We start from the raw sequence: 19,421 nt of genomic DNA on the forward strand, positions 1-19,421 counted from the left end.
TCAATTATTGTAATTCTTTTATTTAGTCTCATTATTCTTATAATTAGTCTTATTGTTACACATCTTTATGTGGAACCTGCATTGTGCTGTGTTCTCTACCCCCCCCCCCCGGAATTGGTCGAGGCAGACGGCCGCCCACCATGAGCCGGGGTCCGTTCAAGGTTTCTACCTGTTAAAAGGGACTTTTTCCTTGCCGCTGTCGCCAAGCACCAGCTCACGGGGGAATGTTGGATCTCTTTAAATAATAATATAAAGAGTCCGGTCTAGACCTGCTCTGTATGAAAAGGGCCCTGAGATAACCTCCACCATGATTTGGTGTTTCACACAGATAAAACAGACTTGACTTAACCTGCCAACTCATTTTTTAATTAATTGCTTAGTCGTTTAATCTATAATAGAGGTTTGTATATTTTTAGAATTCAAATTCAACTTTCCGCGCTGTCACCACTGTCCATTGTCAATAAAGATCTATAAATTGAACTGGAAATCAGAGAAAACTAAGACGCTCCTTATGACTCCAGAACTTGCCTGAGAATCCCCACCTTTTCAAGTTTCCTTCAGTATCTCAGGGATCCAGTGGTAGTTTTCTGTGCATCCGTGGCTGCACTGCGAACAGGAGCTGCTAACAGCGACCTGGCCACACTTTTAATGGTGATTTGCCAAAATGTAAAACAAAACAAAAAACAGCACTGGTATTGCAATGGTGGGCAGGTGCCAAAAGATGTTCAATTTACTGTTAAAGAAGACCTCAAAAAAACTACTTAAAAAAAAAAATACTACATTCAATAATCATATTTAATCGTTTTGCCTGCAAAGATGTTAGATAATAGTGAAAATGCCGATTATAATTTCCTCAAATGTGTTGTTTTTTTCCAACAAACAGTCCAGAACCCCAAAATATTCAGTTTACAATTTTAGTAGATGCAAAAAAAACGGTGGAAGCTGGAACCAGGACATTTTTGGCCTTTTTAACAACTAGTCAGGATTGTTGCCGATGACCTTTCTGTCGATCAGCCAATCGATACATCTAGCGCCAGTACATGTCCGCGTCCGTGTATTACTCACATCCACGATGTCGGAGTTGGTCCTGCTCTCGTGGGGCTCGTTGTACTCGGTGTATTTGAGCAGAACTTTGTCCATGTCGGTGCTGGCGTACTGAAACAGCTTGTTGGTGCTGTTGAAGATGATGAGGGCAATCTCACAGTCGCACAACACGCTCAGCTCGTAGGCTTTCTTCATCAGACCAAACTTGCGCTTGGTGAACGTCACCTGGGAGAAAATACGGATGTAAAGGAAGGAGAAGAAAGAGGAACATAAGAATGTGTTCACCGACAGATTTAGAGCGGCTGTGTCAGTCCTACACGGCTGGAGTCTTGCTGTTCATGCTCTCGCTTGATCTTCACAACATTTCGGAGCATTACTGGTTGTTAACGAAGTTGAAGGACCACATCAGCGATACTGTACACTTTAAGCTCACTGACATTAACTCCACTATTGGATTGGGTTTCAGACCTTCACGTTCCCCTCAGGATGAATTGTAAGAACTTTGGTGACCCCTCTGACTTTTCCTTTAGCGCCATCATTGGGTCGACGTTTTACTTCGCCCAAATCTTTGGTTTCTGACCAAGCACCTGCAAAACTAGCAACGTTCCCGTCAGCCTCGGCCGTGCTCCCTGTTCAGTGCTGATCGGCAAATGTTAGCACGCTAACGCGCTAAACATGGAAACGTTGTCTCTGCTAAACAGAAGCATGTTAACGCACTGATGTTACCATTGCTGGTGCTTAGCTAGAGTACAGCCTCACTGAGCTGCTAGCTCGGCTTCAGCAAGTGCTGGGTAACAATAATCTGCACACAAAAAAAAAAAAAATCGGCACGAAAACGAATTAATACCTTGGCTGCCGATTCCAGGCATCCACTTGCATCCATTCATTTCAATGCAGTGTGAGATGATGTGGTGCAGAGCAATAATCTGAACTTACTTTCAAATTAAATGCCACATGTTCTGGCTCCACTGGTGATTTTAACACTCAGAACCTTTTAGTTGAGATTTTGACTTTTTGCTCAGTGTCTCAAAATCTGGATTGGTTCTCCTTTAGTCATCCAAAGTTTATTTTTTGTTTTACATTTTACACGTATAGGTAATTAGATTGCGATAATGTTATCAACAGATCATAGTCGTTTCTCAATTACCTTCATGTTTTCGTGGAAATTCATAATTATATCAGCACTCTTTCTTTATAACTCTAAGAAAGCTATTTGTATCTGAATATCATCTTGGTCATGATTCAGTTAACCGTCAATAAGCTGCATTTCGACAGGTTTGGGTTCAAGGACTTGTTGTGACAGCAACTCTAGAAACCCCCCCCCCAAAAAAAATCATCAACTTTATGATCTGGATTCCTCAGCAAATGGTGAAAATAAAATCACAACTGTAATAAAGTGTAGAATTAATGATTGCAACAAAGCAGTTTTAACTTAATAAACACACTGGTGCTGTATGTTCCTTTAAAGATTGCGTCACACTCCTCCTCTTTCTAGTTTACACACACACACACACACACACACACACACAGAAGCATTGGTTTACCATCATGCGGTCCAGAGAGGGATTGTGACGGGGTCAGTGCTGCCCTGCTACGGGGTCAGGAAGCATATGTGCCTGCATTTCCTGTCATAACAGGAAGAGAGGAACCGCTACTCCAGACAGGACTCGTTCTGCGTGTGTGTGTGTTTGTATTCACATGGTTGCACTTGTGTGTGACAATGCACACATGCAAAAGTCCCATTGACAATATGCCCTCTTTACTCGGGCGTCATATTTTTTGCATTGACAGACTCACATGCAACCCCCCAGTCAGACAGCTTGTGAGGATCATATGACATGATATCACCAGTTTGAGGAACTAAAGTGCGTCTGTACATGGCTGCTGTTGTGTTTTGAGTGTGAGGAAGGAAGAGACAGTGAATGAATGTGTGCGTTTGAAGCCCTTTTCAGACATGGACGATGTGACATTGCTGGTGTCACGTATCTGTTAAAGTGATGGGGCTTTCTGATATTCAGACACGTGTTCCTTTTTTTTTTTTTTTGTTTTCCAATTTAATTTTATTTATATAGCGACCGAATTGTAACAGAGGTTATCTCAGGGCACTTCTTGTGTAGAGCAGGTCTAGACCAGAATCTGTATAAAAAAATTTAAAAAAATGTTCCTTACAGGTTTATTCTGACATGACAGGACATTTATAGAAAGAACCAAGGGCTCATGGTTCAATATTTAGCACCTGGGGCCTGAGAGGAAACGGTATCGCTGCTGGGAAACTGCAATGAGTTGAAAAGGTTAATGCTATGAAGGAAGAGGAGTGTTTTCTGTTCTCTCACAGGCTGCTTCACTGGTGGAATTTAAAACTAATTTCGTTGTTGAAGACGAAATTAGACGACCATCGGGACCAGGATCCCGATCGGGATCATGATGGATGCTCACCCCGCTTCTCTTAGTGAATCCCCAAACAAATTTTCTCATCACTTTCATTATTTATTAGATACTGAATCCCCCTTCCGAAATGACCAGCCTCCTAAGGTGCCCTTTCACAAATCCTCACCTGATCAGACTCCTTTTCCATTCTTTCCATCAACACGTGGAACTTTTTACCCTCAGAACTCAAAATGGATGATGACCGGTATCATTCTAGACTTAAATTTAAACAGCTTTTAGAGAGGGATCAGTTGTGGTCATGAGGGACCTGGTGCTAATCGTTTTCTGGTGCTTTTACTGTATCGTTGTTTGTGTCTTGTGCTGTCTGTCTTTTTTTTCCCCTACCGGGGAAACCCTGGCGGTATGTCGCATTGGTGGAGCGGAGGACCGTAAAGTTTTTAGCAGCCGGCCCTCTCTCTCTCCATCTTAGTCTCTCCATTGAGTGAATGCCTGTCCGAGGTTCACCCTTGTTTCACCTCAGGTTCTATCACTCTCCCTCTCTCTCTCTTTTTTTTTTTTTTGCCGGGCAGAGTTTCCGGTTACTTCGGTTGTTCCACCGTCTGCCATTTCCATCGCCTCCGGAAAGCTTCCGACAGCTACCAATGAAAACAAAAGCGCTATCCTCTTTCGGTTTTGGTTGAGCCATGGCCGTAAGTGTGCCGTAAATCGCACCTTTATTTTGTGACTTTGGAGGCCAAAACCCCAAACATGCCATCAGTGGACGTGTCTCACAGTGAGATCTAGGACCATTGTCACAACTGTCAACTTGCGGCTTAAGACAGCCCATAGTCGCACAGCGCAAACGGGCTTTTACCTTGTGCTGCTGCTGCCCGACCTCGAAAGATAAGCTGTCGTGACTTTATTGTAAACGTGATTTGGCCGATTATATTCACGCTCAAGTCTGACATGTTAAATTGCCATCCCATTTACAGGTGCATGTCTTGAAAGGTGTTTGAGTCTGCCGCATGCTTACATGTCTGTTTCGTTCGTCCATAATCCGTGCTATCTGGATCTTTTTTCTCCCCATCTTCGGTATTTTTTCTGTTGCTTTTGCTCCTTTTCACAAACGTCTTCTCCTCTGGCTCCTTTGTTTGACTTTCAGGACCTCACGGTTTTTCACTTTTCAATCCCAAACTGCTGGCTGGCTCCTGCGAAAACAAAAGCACCACAACATAATCTTTAGTGTTAAAAAATGAGAAGAAGCATCATTCCCAGACACGTACACATGCCCACACATGGATGAGAGGAAGAGGATAAACTGGTTTAAAGATTCTGTCACACTCGAAGAGGTTGCGTGTAAACATCTACCCATTTCCAGGGAAATATAAAACGACAAAAGGCTGCAAAACAATACCTCAGACAGAAACAAGAATGAACACCGCATGTAATTACCAAAAATGGAGTCCGTGTGGGTATCATGGCATGCTGTGTTGCACAGCTTAACCGCCATGCACGCACAGACAGGCAACATATTGTCTGTTTGCATACCCGTCCATTCACTGCTGCTGTATCCCCCTGACACACCCGTAAACCCAGCTTCCTCAGGGGGTTACTGCACGCTCAGGAGGAAGTGAAACAACCAGGCATGTCAGAATGCAAATAATAAAGAGTGATGAGTTTGGCTGTATCATACGCTGTGTAGAAACATCTGGAGGTTTTGAAAAACCACATTTGAAGACATGATCTTTGTCTTTATCGCCTGCCAGAAACCTTCCTCTCTGGGTGGTGCTGAAATGGGACGAGCCTCAGGAATGTGATAGGATGAGCTTCGCACAAAAAGAGGCAATACAATGTGCTTCACAAAAGATGACCAAAATAAATCGTAAAGACAGATGCAAGAAGTTGGAACTTTAAAAAAATAGCAGAAAGGACAGAGGGACAAATAACAAAGACTTAAAAATAATAAAATGAACAGTAACTAAGGTGCGTTTAAAGTATGGAAAAGGTTTCTAGGTAAAAAAGGTTTGAGTTTTCTTACAAAGGCAAGCAAACACACGTGTCATCCATGTGTTTTCAATGAAACACCCTCAAGACAGGAAAAACAGTGGAAGAAGCGACATTAGCAGCTGAGACTGTAACGTCATATTTCCAGATTTCAGTCAGGTTTTAAACAAACCCTCAGGTTAGTCTGAAGCAGTGCTGGCCAGAAAACCACGTATGGGGCTAACCACAAGCCGTATGAACGGAAGAGCTGCAACCTGAGACTGTGCTGCACGCTCACACGAGTGCTGTTTGACAAAGCGCAGCTTTGAGCAGCGCAGGTGGCGACTGACTGAGACATGTTTTCCCCTCGAGGCTCGCGCTCGTCGCGGCGACGGCTCGGTAGTACGGACCCGTGCAAACGCCTCCCGTAAAATGCCGAACCTCGGCCTGTGAAACCAGCCAGACTGAACTAAAGGTGGAGTTGTGCCTCAGCAGTAACGGGGGGGGGGTCCTTCAGACGTGTTACAGACTGGGAGTCTGCAACACACGTGTCCACTAGAAAGCAGCGTCACATTTAGCAAAGCACACCGTCATAGAGATCAGGAAAACAGAAATCCGTTTCAACCCAGTGACAGTGTAAACAAACCATTAAAGCAGGTTTGGATTTATTGATGTACTTTAAATGGTCGGGACGCTTACGAGAAGGGCAATGATATTAAGAGCATCTTATTTTCCTACACTCTGCTAGCAGTGGGAAAATATGTGTTTTACTGCAAAGACAGGCCCGTGTGTGTGTGTGTGTGTGTGTGTGTGTGTGTGTGTGTGTGTGTGCGCGCGCCACGTGACCCGTGTCTCGCTCCTGAAGTGGAGCTTAAGAGCTTGGGTCGCAGAGTTAACTGGATGTTCGCACACGCTGGGACAGACGCACACAAACACAAACACACACGACAGGTTTTCTTGGCAGCTTTCCGTCGTCATCACAGCAGGGCGACGGCTCGCTTCCAGGAGGTGCCAGCCCCCCGGGGCACGTGGGAAGGAGGAGGGAATCGGGATTTGTGAAGACAGAAGAGCACGACGAAGGTGTGCTCTCTTAACAAGAGGGAGAAAATGTGTCAGCAGCCTGCTCCGTCTCCCTCAGCTCTCAATTACCACCATCGTCATCAATAAAAGCGTCAACACTTTCATTACAACGGACAAGGTTGGCAACAAACTGGTCTTCACATTATTTTCTCGATTCGTTGTCTGGTCAATGAAATGTCCGATAAAGGACCGTCACTGTTTCCAAGGATCTTGGACGATCACAGAGTCCAAGATGATGTTTACAAATGTCTCATTTCGTCCGACCAACAGTTAAAAGCCCAAAAATATTCCGTCCGCTCTGATGTAAGACAAGCAATAACAGCAGATCCTCCCATGTGAGAAGCTGGAACCATCAAGCTCTTTGGCCATTTCGCTTGGAAACTGACAGAAAGAACAGCTCACTTACGAGAACTGTGCCAATTACGTTTCTGTTGATCTAACTGACGAAAATCGTTTCAGCTCTGTGTAAAACCACATTTTTAATTCGAAGTTGTTGTTTTTTTGGCCCTGATCCCGATCCGAGTCCTTCAACAGTGGGGATCTGCTGATTCCAAGTCCAAACCTATACATATATTTACTTAAATGTTAATGATTAAATAAGTGACTGACGCAACAGTTGTAGACACTAAATCTCACACAGCTTATTTTTCACAAACTACTTCTAATTCCTGGTTCAAAAATACGAAGTTTATGAGCTTAATTTATTGATGCGACACGGATGAAAATTTAAGCGGGGAATGGGAATCCTGAAATTGATGAGACACAATCAGATAAGACGTCTCACTCTGTCGGAGCAGCGGGAACCACGGAAACTTCTCAGCCCAGTCCGGCTTGTGCTGCAGCATGGTGACGCCTCCTGCCTCACAAGCGATCTTTAGGTGAGGGCAGACACCTGCTGCAGGGAGCGCTTCAACCAGACAACCGACATGTTTCATTTCGCCCTGGTATCGAGTTACTCACGGGATTAAATGTTAATCAGCCACAGCTCATGTGTTATTTTCATTTTAAGCGCCAGCTAAAAACGGGAGGCTAGCTGAATGTTTTGCGTTAATGAAAAAAGACCATTAATGATAAAAAGGCTATTTTGCCGTCCCCGCCGTCCGAACTGAAAATCACTGACCCGTGCGCACAGATGCATTTACATGAGCACACTCCAATTTTCGCCGCCCTGTGAGTGAAATGCTACGCCGCGGAGCATCACAGGCTGACTCTACTGCTCAAAACACAGTCGAGTTCAGAAACGAGAAAGGATTTTGGTCGGGCTTCATCTGGGCCGTTACTGCTCTTCTAAAATGGCCGCGTCAGCTTCGGCGCGGTTTACTACCATTGGTTTGGGACATCTCTACTTTTGATTCTTAATTTAAGGTCGGCACTTCAATGCATTCTCAATCTGTAATTGTTGCATAGTAGTTTCCATTGTTTCATCGACCAACTGGTATTCTTTTCAACTGACAGACGTATAATGTCGTAGTTGCTTAAGTACTCTATCAAGCAAAAAAGGTCAATCGTTCCGTTTCCAGCCCTTCAAATGAGAAATCCAACACTCTTGGTTTTACGCCGTCGGCCGCACGAAACAAATCATTTGCTGTGGAAACTTGTGACGGGCATTCTTTTCAGTGCTTTCTGACATTTTACAGACTAAGAGCTGAAGCAATTAATCCAGAAAATGAGCAACAGATCAATCAATTATGACAAACATTAGCTGCAGCCCTAATAATCTGCACCGTGTAATTTCCCCTCTCTCCTCTGTCATTTTCCCGATGCTTGTCTCTGACAATAGGAATGTATGAGTGTGAACTGACAGCTTCTGACATTCAGACATAATTGATGTGTTTTGCCACAACAAACCGATTTGATTAAGCGGAGCGATGTGATACTATCAAAATCGTCCGCAGCGAGCAGTAACACGCCAGCCGGAGAGCATTACACGAATATCTGGAGCCTGAGTCACGCTGCCTGTGAGCCTACCTCGCATCGGGAAAACAGCACAAGGATCAACACGGTTTAAATTTAGAGCGCTCACAGACAAGCACACTCAGCATGTTGTAGTAAAGGGGAATTTAAGGCCAAATGGAGATGTGAGACGTTGAGGGAAGATTGCATTAAACTTTCAAAATCAGTAAGTGGGCGCGTATGTGTGTGCGCTGTAACCGAAGATGTGATTTAATGCGGAGTTTGATCTTTTCCAGGATGACAGCGAATCTCCACCCCCCCCTTCCCCACACGCCCACACGCACAAACCTCCCCGCTATTTATAGGCTCAGTGTAAAACAGAAGGACTCCAAAAATAAAAGAATGAACTTTTTACCCCAAACAACAATACGACTGGTTTCTGGTTCACAGACAGAGAGAACGACTGTTGAGCAGAGGAAAAGATGGAAATCAGCCATCTCACGCAGTCCTCAGCTGCTCCCTCTATTTCTCTCTGACATGCCAATTATTTTCCAACATGCTGAACCTCAGCGAGGGAGAGAGTTTGACTGTGCGAGTGTGTTTGCCTGTCGGTGGTGGAAGAAGAATGCAGATCTTTTGCTCAAGTAGAACTACCGACACCACAACACACTGCAAATGTGCTCTCACGCAAGTAAAATTTTACTCCAGCACTCGGCTTAAAGTGGCAAAAGCAAAGCCAGTTTTTAACTCTTTTATACAGGAGTGAGACCGGTATTTCTCATCGAGAGGCAGATAGTGAGAAATGCCCATCGCAGTTACCCGCTGCTCAAAGTGAAACCTTCGGATGCTTTGTTTTGCTTGAACGACAGTCCCAAACATAAGTAGTGTTCAGTTTACCATAATTTATGTCAAGGAAAAACCACCACTCTTAAATGATTAGTCAGTTGTCTTGTAGGTAAGGACAGTATCGAGCAAACGTACTCGGTTTCCGCCACTCTTAGCCTACGTGCTGTACATTTGTGTGCGAGTGTCCACGCAGCAGAGAGAAACGGCTAATGGGTGACATGTGGCAGTGGTATTCCTTGGCAGGAAACTCTGCATGTCTCTGTGTCGGAGAGCCAGTGAAGGTGGGGCGGGGTGGTTGAGGGGTTGAGGGGCAGGGGGGGGTTAGGCTCTCCTGCATGGCGCTGACGGACAGCAGGTGGATGGACAGCTGTGAGTGGTTCCCATGTGATTCACTCCATCGCTGTCTGCTACTCTGCAGGGGACTTTCAGGAAGCTTGATGTTTGATCTTTTTTAGATCTACCTGGAACTGAACTCTCCATCGATTTAAGAAGAAGAAACGCTGAGCTGGCAAAACCCGTAGCTAATAAATGTTTTAAAGCTATAAAAGGGAACCGAGGTATTAAGGCTGCTAAACTGATGATGGATCAAATGACCACGTGTAATGTGAGAGGTGACACTCTTAGAGATGAACCCGCAAAGTATTTTCAACCACTGTTTTGATTTTACATCCAACAACTTTATTGTTTTGGGTCAGTCTCACCGCTCTCATCCGCAAACAGGCTCTGAGAAACCCCACTGTCCACCACCTGCTGAGCAGCAAACGGCAGACAGACACAGTCAGAGACCAGCTGGTGGACATAGCGGAGCATGTAGCAGCTAGAGAGCCAGAGGTTTCACTCAGGAGCTGGTGGAGACCAAAACCAGAGCTAAAAGAAGAGGGAGTACTGGACTTAGGTCCATCAGGTGGACACAAACGCCAGATGAAGGATCATGTTGGATCTGTGCCTGCTCAGTGCTGAGGTAAGACACTGTTCACCAATTAGCCATATCAACTTTGTAAGCCGATAAGTCATTCTGTGTTGAAAGCTCATTGCACTGCCTCCAAGTGATTAATTGTGAAAGAGCCTTACTTAGTTCTTGTTTTCTAGCTTCAAATTATTTATATTCTATATTACTTGCAGTGCATATCAAAGATTTTGTGACTGACATGCAGTATAAACTTTAATAGTACTCCACCAATTTAGCACTGCACTCCTATAACTGTCAGTAGGGGGGAAAAAAAAAAAAAATCAATTCACATTGTGATTCTTAACCTTTTTGATTCTGAATCAATACACACATGACAAACATCAATGTTTGTATTTGTTATTTGTTATGTTGACAGAAGAAAAATTAGTAAGAGCGTAATGCAGCACCCCAACAATGTGCAGGGCGCGCACAAGCTACAATTATCTTGTAGTTTATCTTCAAGCGAGGCAAGGGTTGGGGCACATTTTGGATTCGATAACTTAATTATTATCATAATTAGCTTTCCAAAACAAAGGTCAAGCATTTCGTGGAAACCTTGTAACCCATCACCCAGAGACTACTTAGCGGAGCAGAGCACCAAACTCCCGCACGAACAAACAAGACCGGCTGACCAACACACAAAGCCGCGATGGAGGCGGCTGCCCGCTGCTGGAGGTGTAACATTGACAAAAACACGGTAGAGCAGTCCGCTGGAAATTAGTGCACTGCTTTCTATTTATTCAGTCAAGAATCGGGTTTTGAATCAGGAATTCTCAATCGAATCGCGATACCAAGAATCGAACCGAATCGTAGGATTTCCGAAGATTCCCATCCCTAGTTGTCGCGCTCAAGGATCAACACTTATTCAGCAGAACCGGAGATAATAAATAGTTTGTGGTAATATCATTAACCTCAAATGTGTGTTACTACTGTTTGCATCACTAAAGCACGATATAAGCTGCAATGATGAAAGGTGACATCTGCATTATTTCCCCATCTTGGAGAGAGGCACCAAGTAAAACAAATATAGTTTTAAGGTCTTTATATACATGGTGCGTATTCCTGAATAAATTTGTGCTTAATCCAGTCGCGACTACAATGAGCAGCAGGAGGCGGGAGGAATTTTGGGGACTGGCACGGACTTGAAACCTGCCTCGAGAAAGTAATCCATCAACGTTATATTTTTTTCCAGAATTCCCTTGTTGTTGTGAAATGTTGCAGATGCCAAATGGGATGAACTGGGAAACGCTGCCTGTGGTGCATTCGGAGACACGCCGAAACCCCGAGTGCCAGATTTAACTTCCACTTTTCTTTAATACAAGCAATGACCAATGTCTTTTTTTGCAAAGTAAGTTTCTGATCACTGTTTGTTATGTGAGTTTACGTTTTTTTTGGTTTTTTTTTCTGTCACCATAGCCCATGACTGCAATGCTTTTTGACAACTGATTGTAAAATCTTAGATGTCGTATGTCCAAGATTTGACGATGAACAAACCGTTTCCAAAAACTGGTCCTGCTCACCACTGCGTTACCAGGCAAAAGTTACGGAAATCTGACAAATAATCAAGGCAGGGCCGCAACGATTATTATCTTGATTAATTGTTTGGTCTATAAAATGTCAAAAAAAAAATAGTAAAAAAAAAAAAAAAACTCTCATAAGACAAAGAAAAGCAGAAAATGGTCAGATTTGAGAAGCTGGAAGCAGCAAATGTTTGGCCTTTCCTGCTCAAGAAATTGACCCAAACGTGTCAGTCTAACTGTTTCAGCTCTACCGTCTATGGTGGAGGAGCGACAATCACGGAAAACCTCGGTAACAGCAGGGCACACACCAGCTTTCTGACTGCCGGCAGGTGCTTGGTCTACAGTGCGGTCTCTCGCATAAGTCCTCCTCTGTCCGAAAGCCCCGCTGACTGGATGCTACGGTATGTTGCGAGCCGCTTTCACCACCGCGGAGGGGAGCATGAAGCGTATTAAATGGAGAACAGTCAGACTGGCAGTCTAGTCTCAGGGCATCTAAATTTCCGTAGAGCCGAGTGTTTTCGGTTACACATATCAGCATTTATAGATTACACGCCTGTAAACACAGAATTCCCCCCAGGGGCAAAGCGACGGGCCTTTCAAGTCAGCGCGAGCGCTCGGATACAGGCTGACAGACGGTTTCCAAAAACGTGTGCGTTATCAGGTTTTTTTGGGGGAAAAAAAAGGGGATGACACGTGGCTGCACTACGTGACAGAAGTGCAATGTCTGGATGTGAGAGGTGTGACGACAAATTTCAAAGTGTCTCATCAACTTTAAAAAAAAACAAACAAATACAGGCTAAATTACTAGTCAAAGTCCCTTTTAAGGTCTCAGATCCAGACACAGGAAACTTGATCTAATACTTGTGGTCTGGTTAGGGACACCCCTCTATAAGCAGGGAGTGAGTCACTTTGTGGCAGAAACACCACATGCTCAGAATAAGTGACTGATATCACACTGACTTCTGCAACGTCTCTGTGGGATACAGTCTCGCTCTGTCTATGCAAAGCGTCTGATCAAGTGGAAACCGGGCGCCCTAATTTCAGGGTTCAAAAAACGCCGAGCACAAAACGGTACGACAATGACAAGCTAGGATTCCAATACGTTTACTCGCTGGGTTCCTCTCTTTTCACCCATTAACGTCAACGTTATGCCAGTTGGAACAGATGAAAGTCTGCCTTCAAAATTTTGGTCAAATAAGTACAGAAGCATTATCGGCAAAAGACAGTTTACTTCACACATCGAAAGGGAAAGTAGTCATAATGCAGATTAGCCAACAGAAAACAACAGAAAATACTGTACAATATCATGTTAGAGCTGAGACAATGAGCGGATTAATTGATCCACAGACAAATTGATCAGGAACCACTTGGATCACTTGAGTCGTTCTTCAAGCGACGCGACTAAACGGGCGTTCGGACCGAAAAGGGCCCCCGCCGGTGGGGGCGTGTTGCTCCGGGGACCAACGGGACGAGGAAAGCTCAGTTGGAATGACAGTTAAAGGGGCCTGTGGGACTGGGAACCGCTGGTGGAAGGAGGTGAACAGAAAACCGTGACCTCAGTAGTTCTAAAAGTCCTGGACGGAGTAATAATAAAATACCCTTCCAGATAAAACAGGCTGGATTACCAACCTGGCAAAAAACGCCCCAGGGGCCCCAGAAGCAGCAAGCGTACTCTGTTTTTGTCTGCATAATTCCAACGTAAATGTTGGAAAGTGGAATATCAACCAGGACAGGTCGTCCGTCCTCCATCTTCTGGCCCCTGGTCTTGAATGCGGACCCTGTCTCAAACCTGCGCTTGAGCTCTCCGGTTGTAAAGTCGTGTTTTATCAGATCGGTTTAACTTTTTCTGTGTGTCACGTAATGAACACGGAGACCCTCAGGTCGTATTGTCCCATCACAGGAGAACCGTGAGGCTGAAACAGTCAGGTCCAGTATCGATATGTCTCACGGTTATTTTCTCCCATCATCGGCTGACTGATTATCGAATCAAATCTCAGAGAACAGTGAAATGCCTGTCATCATTCCCTGAATCCCAACTTGACATATTCAAATCGATTCAAATCGTCTGACCAAACAGTCAAAACCCCCGAAAACTGAGAAAGCAGCAAATATTCACGTTGGAGAAGCTGGTACCGGTGGATTTTTGGCACCTCTGCATGAACAGAAATGAAACAAACGACCGGCCACTCATCAAAGTTGCTGCCATGTGGGACCCAGAGCACCGGTTGGCTCCTGGCTTCGTGAGGAAATAACACAGCTGCCATGTATAGGGTGGCTCTTCCAGCCACGCTGCAAAAGTGCAAATAAACACCTTGGAGAGCCGGTGGATGAGTGAGCCACGTACGGATACGCGGCATACTCTGGTTCCCATCAGCCCTCTCACGCAAGTCGTCTCGGTTCTCTTACCAGGTGTTGCTGCAGAAAAGTAACGCACCCGTGCTCTCACTCCTCATGTGGCACCATGGTCCGTGGCAGAGAAGTTCCCGACTCTTTCCACCAGTCTCTGCCGGGCGGGGAGGAAGGCGGGGAGGCGGAGGTGGAGGTGGGGGTGTGTGTGTGGGGGGGTCGACCGGTCCGCCGCTCCGCACACAGCCTGTTGACCGAGCCGCAGCTCCGGGCTCCGGGCTGAACTACAGCCGAGGCACCGACTCTCAAGCCTGGAAATAAGTTCTCCTGGACTCGAAGACGCGGAGACTGAGCGGTGCTCGGGCTCCTTCCTCCGACCCGCTTATCTGACGCGAGGACAGGAAAAGATCCGCAGACTTGAGGGAGAGGAGCGGGACTACACGGCTGCTGTTTGTTTCCTGTTGTTTATCAGTCGGATGGCGTGTCCAGCCCGCACGCCCCGCATCTCTCTCTCCCTCTCTCTCTCCCCCTCTCTCTCTCTCTCTCTCACCCCCCCCACACACACTCACACACACACACACAAACCCCCCCCCACGCACTGCAGTCCGGTGGCTGGGGCTTACCTCTCCGCTGCGTCCCGCACGGCCTCCTCGACTTCTCCCTGCGTCTCCCCGTCCAGCGGTTCAGTCCATCGGTGGGTCTCCTCCTGGAGCACGCGCCTCTCAGGAGGGTGTCGGCGAGCACCTGGACGCCAGGAGGCGGCAACATCACAGGCACACACACACACACACACACACACACACACGAAAGAAATGAAAGCTATCAGATACAAATGGTGAAATAGTTGGTGTTTGAAAAGCACAGTGAAACTAGGTGGGTACCCGAGGTGGGGGCGGGGGACACGTGTTTTACCGGGCCATGCTCTCTCTCCTCCTCTGAAGCCACATTGTCAACAGGTACCACCGGTCCCGCAAACGTTTAACGTTTATTACGACTTTCCCGGTCGTGCCTCGGCTCAGGCTCACCAGCGCCCCCCGGTGGAAACGGTGAGAAAGGCACCTTCGCTCACGGCTAATCCCCCCCCCCTTTCTAAAGGCACCGTGCAGATAAAGGTCACGACCTTCCGGTACCACCGAGAGATAAAACGTTTTCTATACAAGGGCGTAGGTTCGGTGTCATAGTTCACACACACTCTCACACGCGATTACATATTCCTGTCAAAATGCATATCAGACTGTCCGAGGTCATTAAAGCCGTTTTGAAGATTGTGGTGTCATTGTCATTATTGTGTCACTGGTGGAGAAAGTGTTCAGGTCCTTCACTTGAGTCAAAGCACCGACGCCACAGTTTCAAAACACAAAGTAAAAGGGCTGCATTTAAAATCCTACTGAAGTAAAAGCGTTCTCAGCAAAAATGCAGTGAAAGTGTCAAAAGTAAAAGTCTGAGACTGGTCCCTGATTCTCTCTGATCCTGAGTCACGGAGGCTTCGGCAGCGTTTTACTGCTGGAGCTGCTTTTAGCTACGTCAGTGACAGGTAGATGGTTCAGTCCACCGGTTCCCAACCTGGGGGCCGGGGCCCCTCCAGCGGGGTCGCCGGATAAACCTGAGGGGTCGTCGGATGATTCACGGGAGAGGAAAGAAGAAAACGTTCGATACACAGATCTGCTTTCAGGTTTTGGACTTCTCTTTTTTTTTTTGGTGAAATATTGAATTTGAGCTCCTTGAGCCCCAGTTTATTAAATGAAGCCGTGTGAGAAGTTTAGAGGAGAAATGTCTCTTTGGCTACCAACAACTCAAAGTGGAATTTCCACCTGTTTTTATGTGCATCAAACTTTATATGTCGAAAAAAAAAAAAAATTAAACATTTCCCTCTGAAATGTAGTGAAGTAGAAGTAGAAAGTTGCTTCAAATTGAAATACAAGTACCTCAGAAGTGCAGTACTCGAGTAACTGTGCTTGGTTAGATTCCACCACGGCATTTGGTTTTTGTTAGCAGAGACTTTATTCTCAATGATAAATGTTCTAAGTGAGTCTTTGCACCAAAGAACACGAGGACAGCGCCGCCCGTCTACTACCTTATCTTCAAACGATGATCAACTCCGGCCTCTTTTAGGGAGAATATTGACTATAAACGAAAATCTGATGTTTTTATGTGGTTTTGTTTTAAGCTTGAGGACTTTCTCCAGCCCTGGGTGTCGCCTGCCGTCCTCCCCGCAGGCCGCCCATGCAAACATCCGCCATCCAGGGTAGGGCGCTAGCATTTTTTGGTAGCCTGAGAGGTGAAACACGGGGCGTAGGAGTGTCCACGAAGCACCCGCCGCTGCTTATGAAGCTTAAATGCTGTGAGTGCAGGGACAACTGAAAGCAACCCAGCATGTCAATATTTTTTATCACCTCTTTTCTCTCAAATGAAATATGGCTGCTGGACACGGAGAGGACTTTCAAAGAGAGAGAGAGAGAGAGAGAGAGAGAGAATTTCACCTTGTATAACATCAGGGTTTCAGTTTAAACTTAACAAAGCACAATATCATCTATCTATCTATCTATCTATTTATCTATGGGGAAGTAGTAGTTGGCAGAAAATGAAGAACAAGCAAAGACAAACCACAAGTTGAGCAATTCTCGCATGGTTCCCCATAAAAACCCCAAAACTGTAATGTACGAAACTGTGGGTGGTTCTGTGGAAAATATGACAAAATACACAAAGGTCTTTACCAACTATCATTCTCATACTAAGAATTCACATCCAGGGGAAGTCTGACTCCCTTTTCCCTGCATGAAGTGCGACGTGAATTTATTTTCATTGGCCACTTCTGGGCAGTGAATAAACTGTAAACGCAACATTTATAAAGTTGATGTAGCAAATGTAGCAAAAAAATCAAGTATTTACCGATACGGCAGAGCGACATTATCATTCATCTGAAGTCATGTGTCCGTGTCCACCTGATGAATCTAAGTCCATTACCCCCCTCTTCTTTTTAGCTCTGGTTTTGGTCTCCACCAGCTCCTGATGGAAACATCCGGCTCTTCAGCTGCTAAATGCTCCACCGTGTCCACCAGCTGGTCTCTGACTGGGTCTGTCTGCTGTTTGCTGCTCAGCAGGTGGTGGAGGACGGTGGCTTATTTACAGTTGTTTCTCTGAAAACATCTGCTGGTGCTGGAAACAACACCGGTGGTTCCTGCCCCGTTACACAGTCATTTGACCTATTGTTAATATAAAAATATCAACTAGTGCAGCTTTAACGCTCCATTAGTGATCGTTACACGTTACAGTAAAAAGATATATACAGGATTTTGCTCCTGTCATCTATAAACAATCTGTTATTCCATGAGTATACCTATACTATATATATATATATATATATATATATATATATATATATATAATATACCATAACAACTGAGCTTTTGTCATTAAAAATTGATTCTCTATTAGCCTATACATCATCAGTATGAAGCATTTTCCCATCTCCCTCTCTGTTCACATGGTGTGGTGATCACTTCCCAGATTATTAGCATTATTTGCATTTAATGAGGAAAAACAAGCAAAAAAAATGCTGTTCTGTAACATTAGCAAAACATTAATAAAACTCGGCAATAGCAATGACGACCGTGAAATGCAGTTAAAAGTGGGACTTTAGTTGGTAAAACATTGGTGAAGAATCACCTTGTTCATTTTCATTGAAGACAAAAACAGAGAACCTGTTAAGATGCTCTTTCTGTACCAACATGCAGGTTTTTTTTTTTGTTAACCGCAGCACGTGACGGGGATCAGATTATTATATTTCTGGGTTTTCTAAATACTGTCCATTTATACCATGTCATGTGTCAACAGCAGTTGTATTATAGAAATGCACTGCCACAAAGTTACAGCAGAACTTACGAAGTTGACATATGAGCAAGGTTCACATCATACAGCAGCTGTAACACACAAAATGATGACGGGCTCTGGCGTTAGTAGTTGTGTAGGTGGCTAAATAAATTGGAATTTCGTATTCTGAATTCAACATATGTGCGTAACATATGCAGATACAGAACTTAGCCCTGCTGTCGACAACACCCCAAACGATCTGTACCAACTTGTTTATTAAACTACGACTTCGAACTCAACCCCGAGAAAGTTTTCGGTTTGTGGCAACGTGCGGTGCTTCTGGAAATGAACGCCAATTACAATAGACCTCATTTGTTCTACATTCAAAGAGCTTGAAGAAATCAATTATGACACATGCTTAAGATATCAACAAACCAGCTTGTTATGTAGGGAAAACAACTAGATATGAACAGGACTCCTTCAGTAAAACCCGACTGATCATCTCAGAGCCGTTTATTACCACACACACACAGATTTGTTTAGATTATTATAAAATTATTTTACATTCAGTTATAGCCGCAGTTGACTGCTGTTTCCATGTTGCCACAAACTAAAAACTTTATGCCATATACATTTTAAAGTGTGCTTCGATACTTACATTTCAGCACAGGTTTAGGTTATTTTGAAACTCAATTTATTTGCTTTTTTAATTTAAATTGAAAACGCATTTTGAAAAAAAAGTTTGTGAAATTCAGATAAAAATCAGCATTCAGTTTTACTAGTGCAGCTACTCGGTACGTTCAGAGCACACAATTCAAATTCAAGACAAAACCACGCCGCAAAGCACAACTTTTAAAACCACGTCAGTGACCTGCGAGTTACTCCTCTGTACCCGCAGCTGCTGGGCACTGCCTGACAAAAAGAGCAATATTTAAAGCTGCACTAATCAATATTTTTATACTGACAGTGGATCAAATGGCCGTGTAATATGAAAACTACCTGTTGAGCAGCGGACAGCAGACAGACACGGTCAGAGACCAGCGGGTGAACACAGCGGATCATTTAGCAGCTGAAGAACCAGACATTTCCCTCAGGAGCTGGTGGAGACCAAAACCAGAACTAAAAGAGACGGGGGTACTGGACCTAGATTTGGTGAGTGTCCAGAAACACAACTTAAAATTAATACTAATGTTGCTCCATATCTGCTGGATGTGCATATAAGCCACTGTTTGGAGCAAGCCAGCATTCAGTTTCTATCTCCATCCCCAACTTTGACACTTTTTTGATCATGTTTCCCTTCTTCTGTCCAGCATTGTTTAGCAATATTCCAGAGTTTTTCAAGTTTCCTGAAGATTTCATACCCATGCATCGTCCATCACCGTCCACTCACCAGTGCTTTTCGTTCTGTCTTCACCTGGAAGGTTCCCCAGCAGCTCCAGCTGTGGGTTTGATCAGTCAATCCCTTGTATCAAACAAGAAAAGGATCTTTAAAAAAAAAGAATGTGAAAGAAAGAAGTGTTATTAAGCCAGACCAGCTGGCTTAGAAAAGAGGGGGACGCAGAACTGGGCTGCGTTCAGATCTG

The 19,421-nt window shown here is 44.7% G+C and overlaps 1 protein-coding gene across 3 annotated transcripts in view; it reads right to left on the reverse strand.

The window, feature by feature from the left end:
• Positions 1-19,421, reverse strand: part of mef2ca (myocyte enhancer factor 2ca) — a 39,714-nt gene extending 20,293 nt beyond the window's left edge. For 2 of the 3 annotated variants that reach the window (XM_040157317.1, XM_040157314.1), the window contains exons 1-4: positions 19,229-19,421; positions 14,652-14,772; positions 4,445-4,619; positions 1,066-1,269 (exon numbers count right to left, since the gene is read on the reverse strand). In XM_040157317.1, coding sequence (XP_040013251.1) covers positions 1,066-1,269; positions 4,445-4,498 — 258 coding nt within the window. In that variant the 5' untranslated portion in view covers positions 4,499-4,619; positions 14,652-14,772; positions 19,229-19,421. Of the gene's footprint in view, positions 1-1,065; positions 1,270-4,444; positions 4,620-14,088; positions 14,202-14,651; positions 14,773-19,228 lie in introns of those variants that run through there. The other variant, XM_040157315.1, reaches the window with a different exon arrangement.

Source organism: Xiphias gladius, chromosome 20 (assembly GCF_016859285.1).
Source record: "Xiphias gladius isolate SHS-SW01 ecotype Sanya breed wild chromosome 20, ASM1685928v1, whole genome shotgun sequence".
NCBI lineage: Eukaryota > Metazoa > Chordata > Actinopteri > Istiophoriformes > Xiphiidae > Xiphias > Xiphias gladius.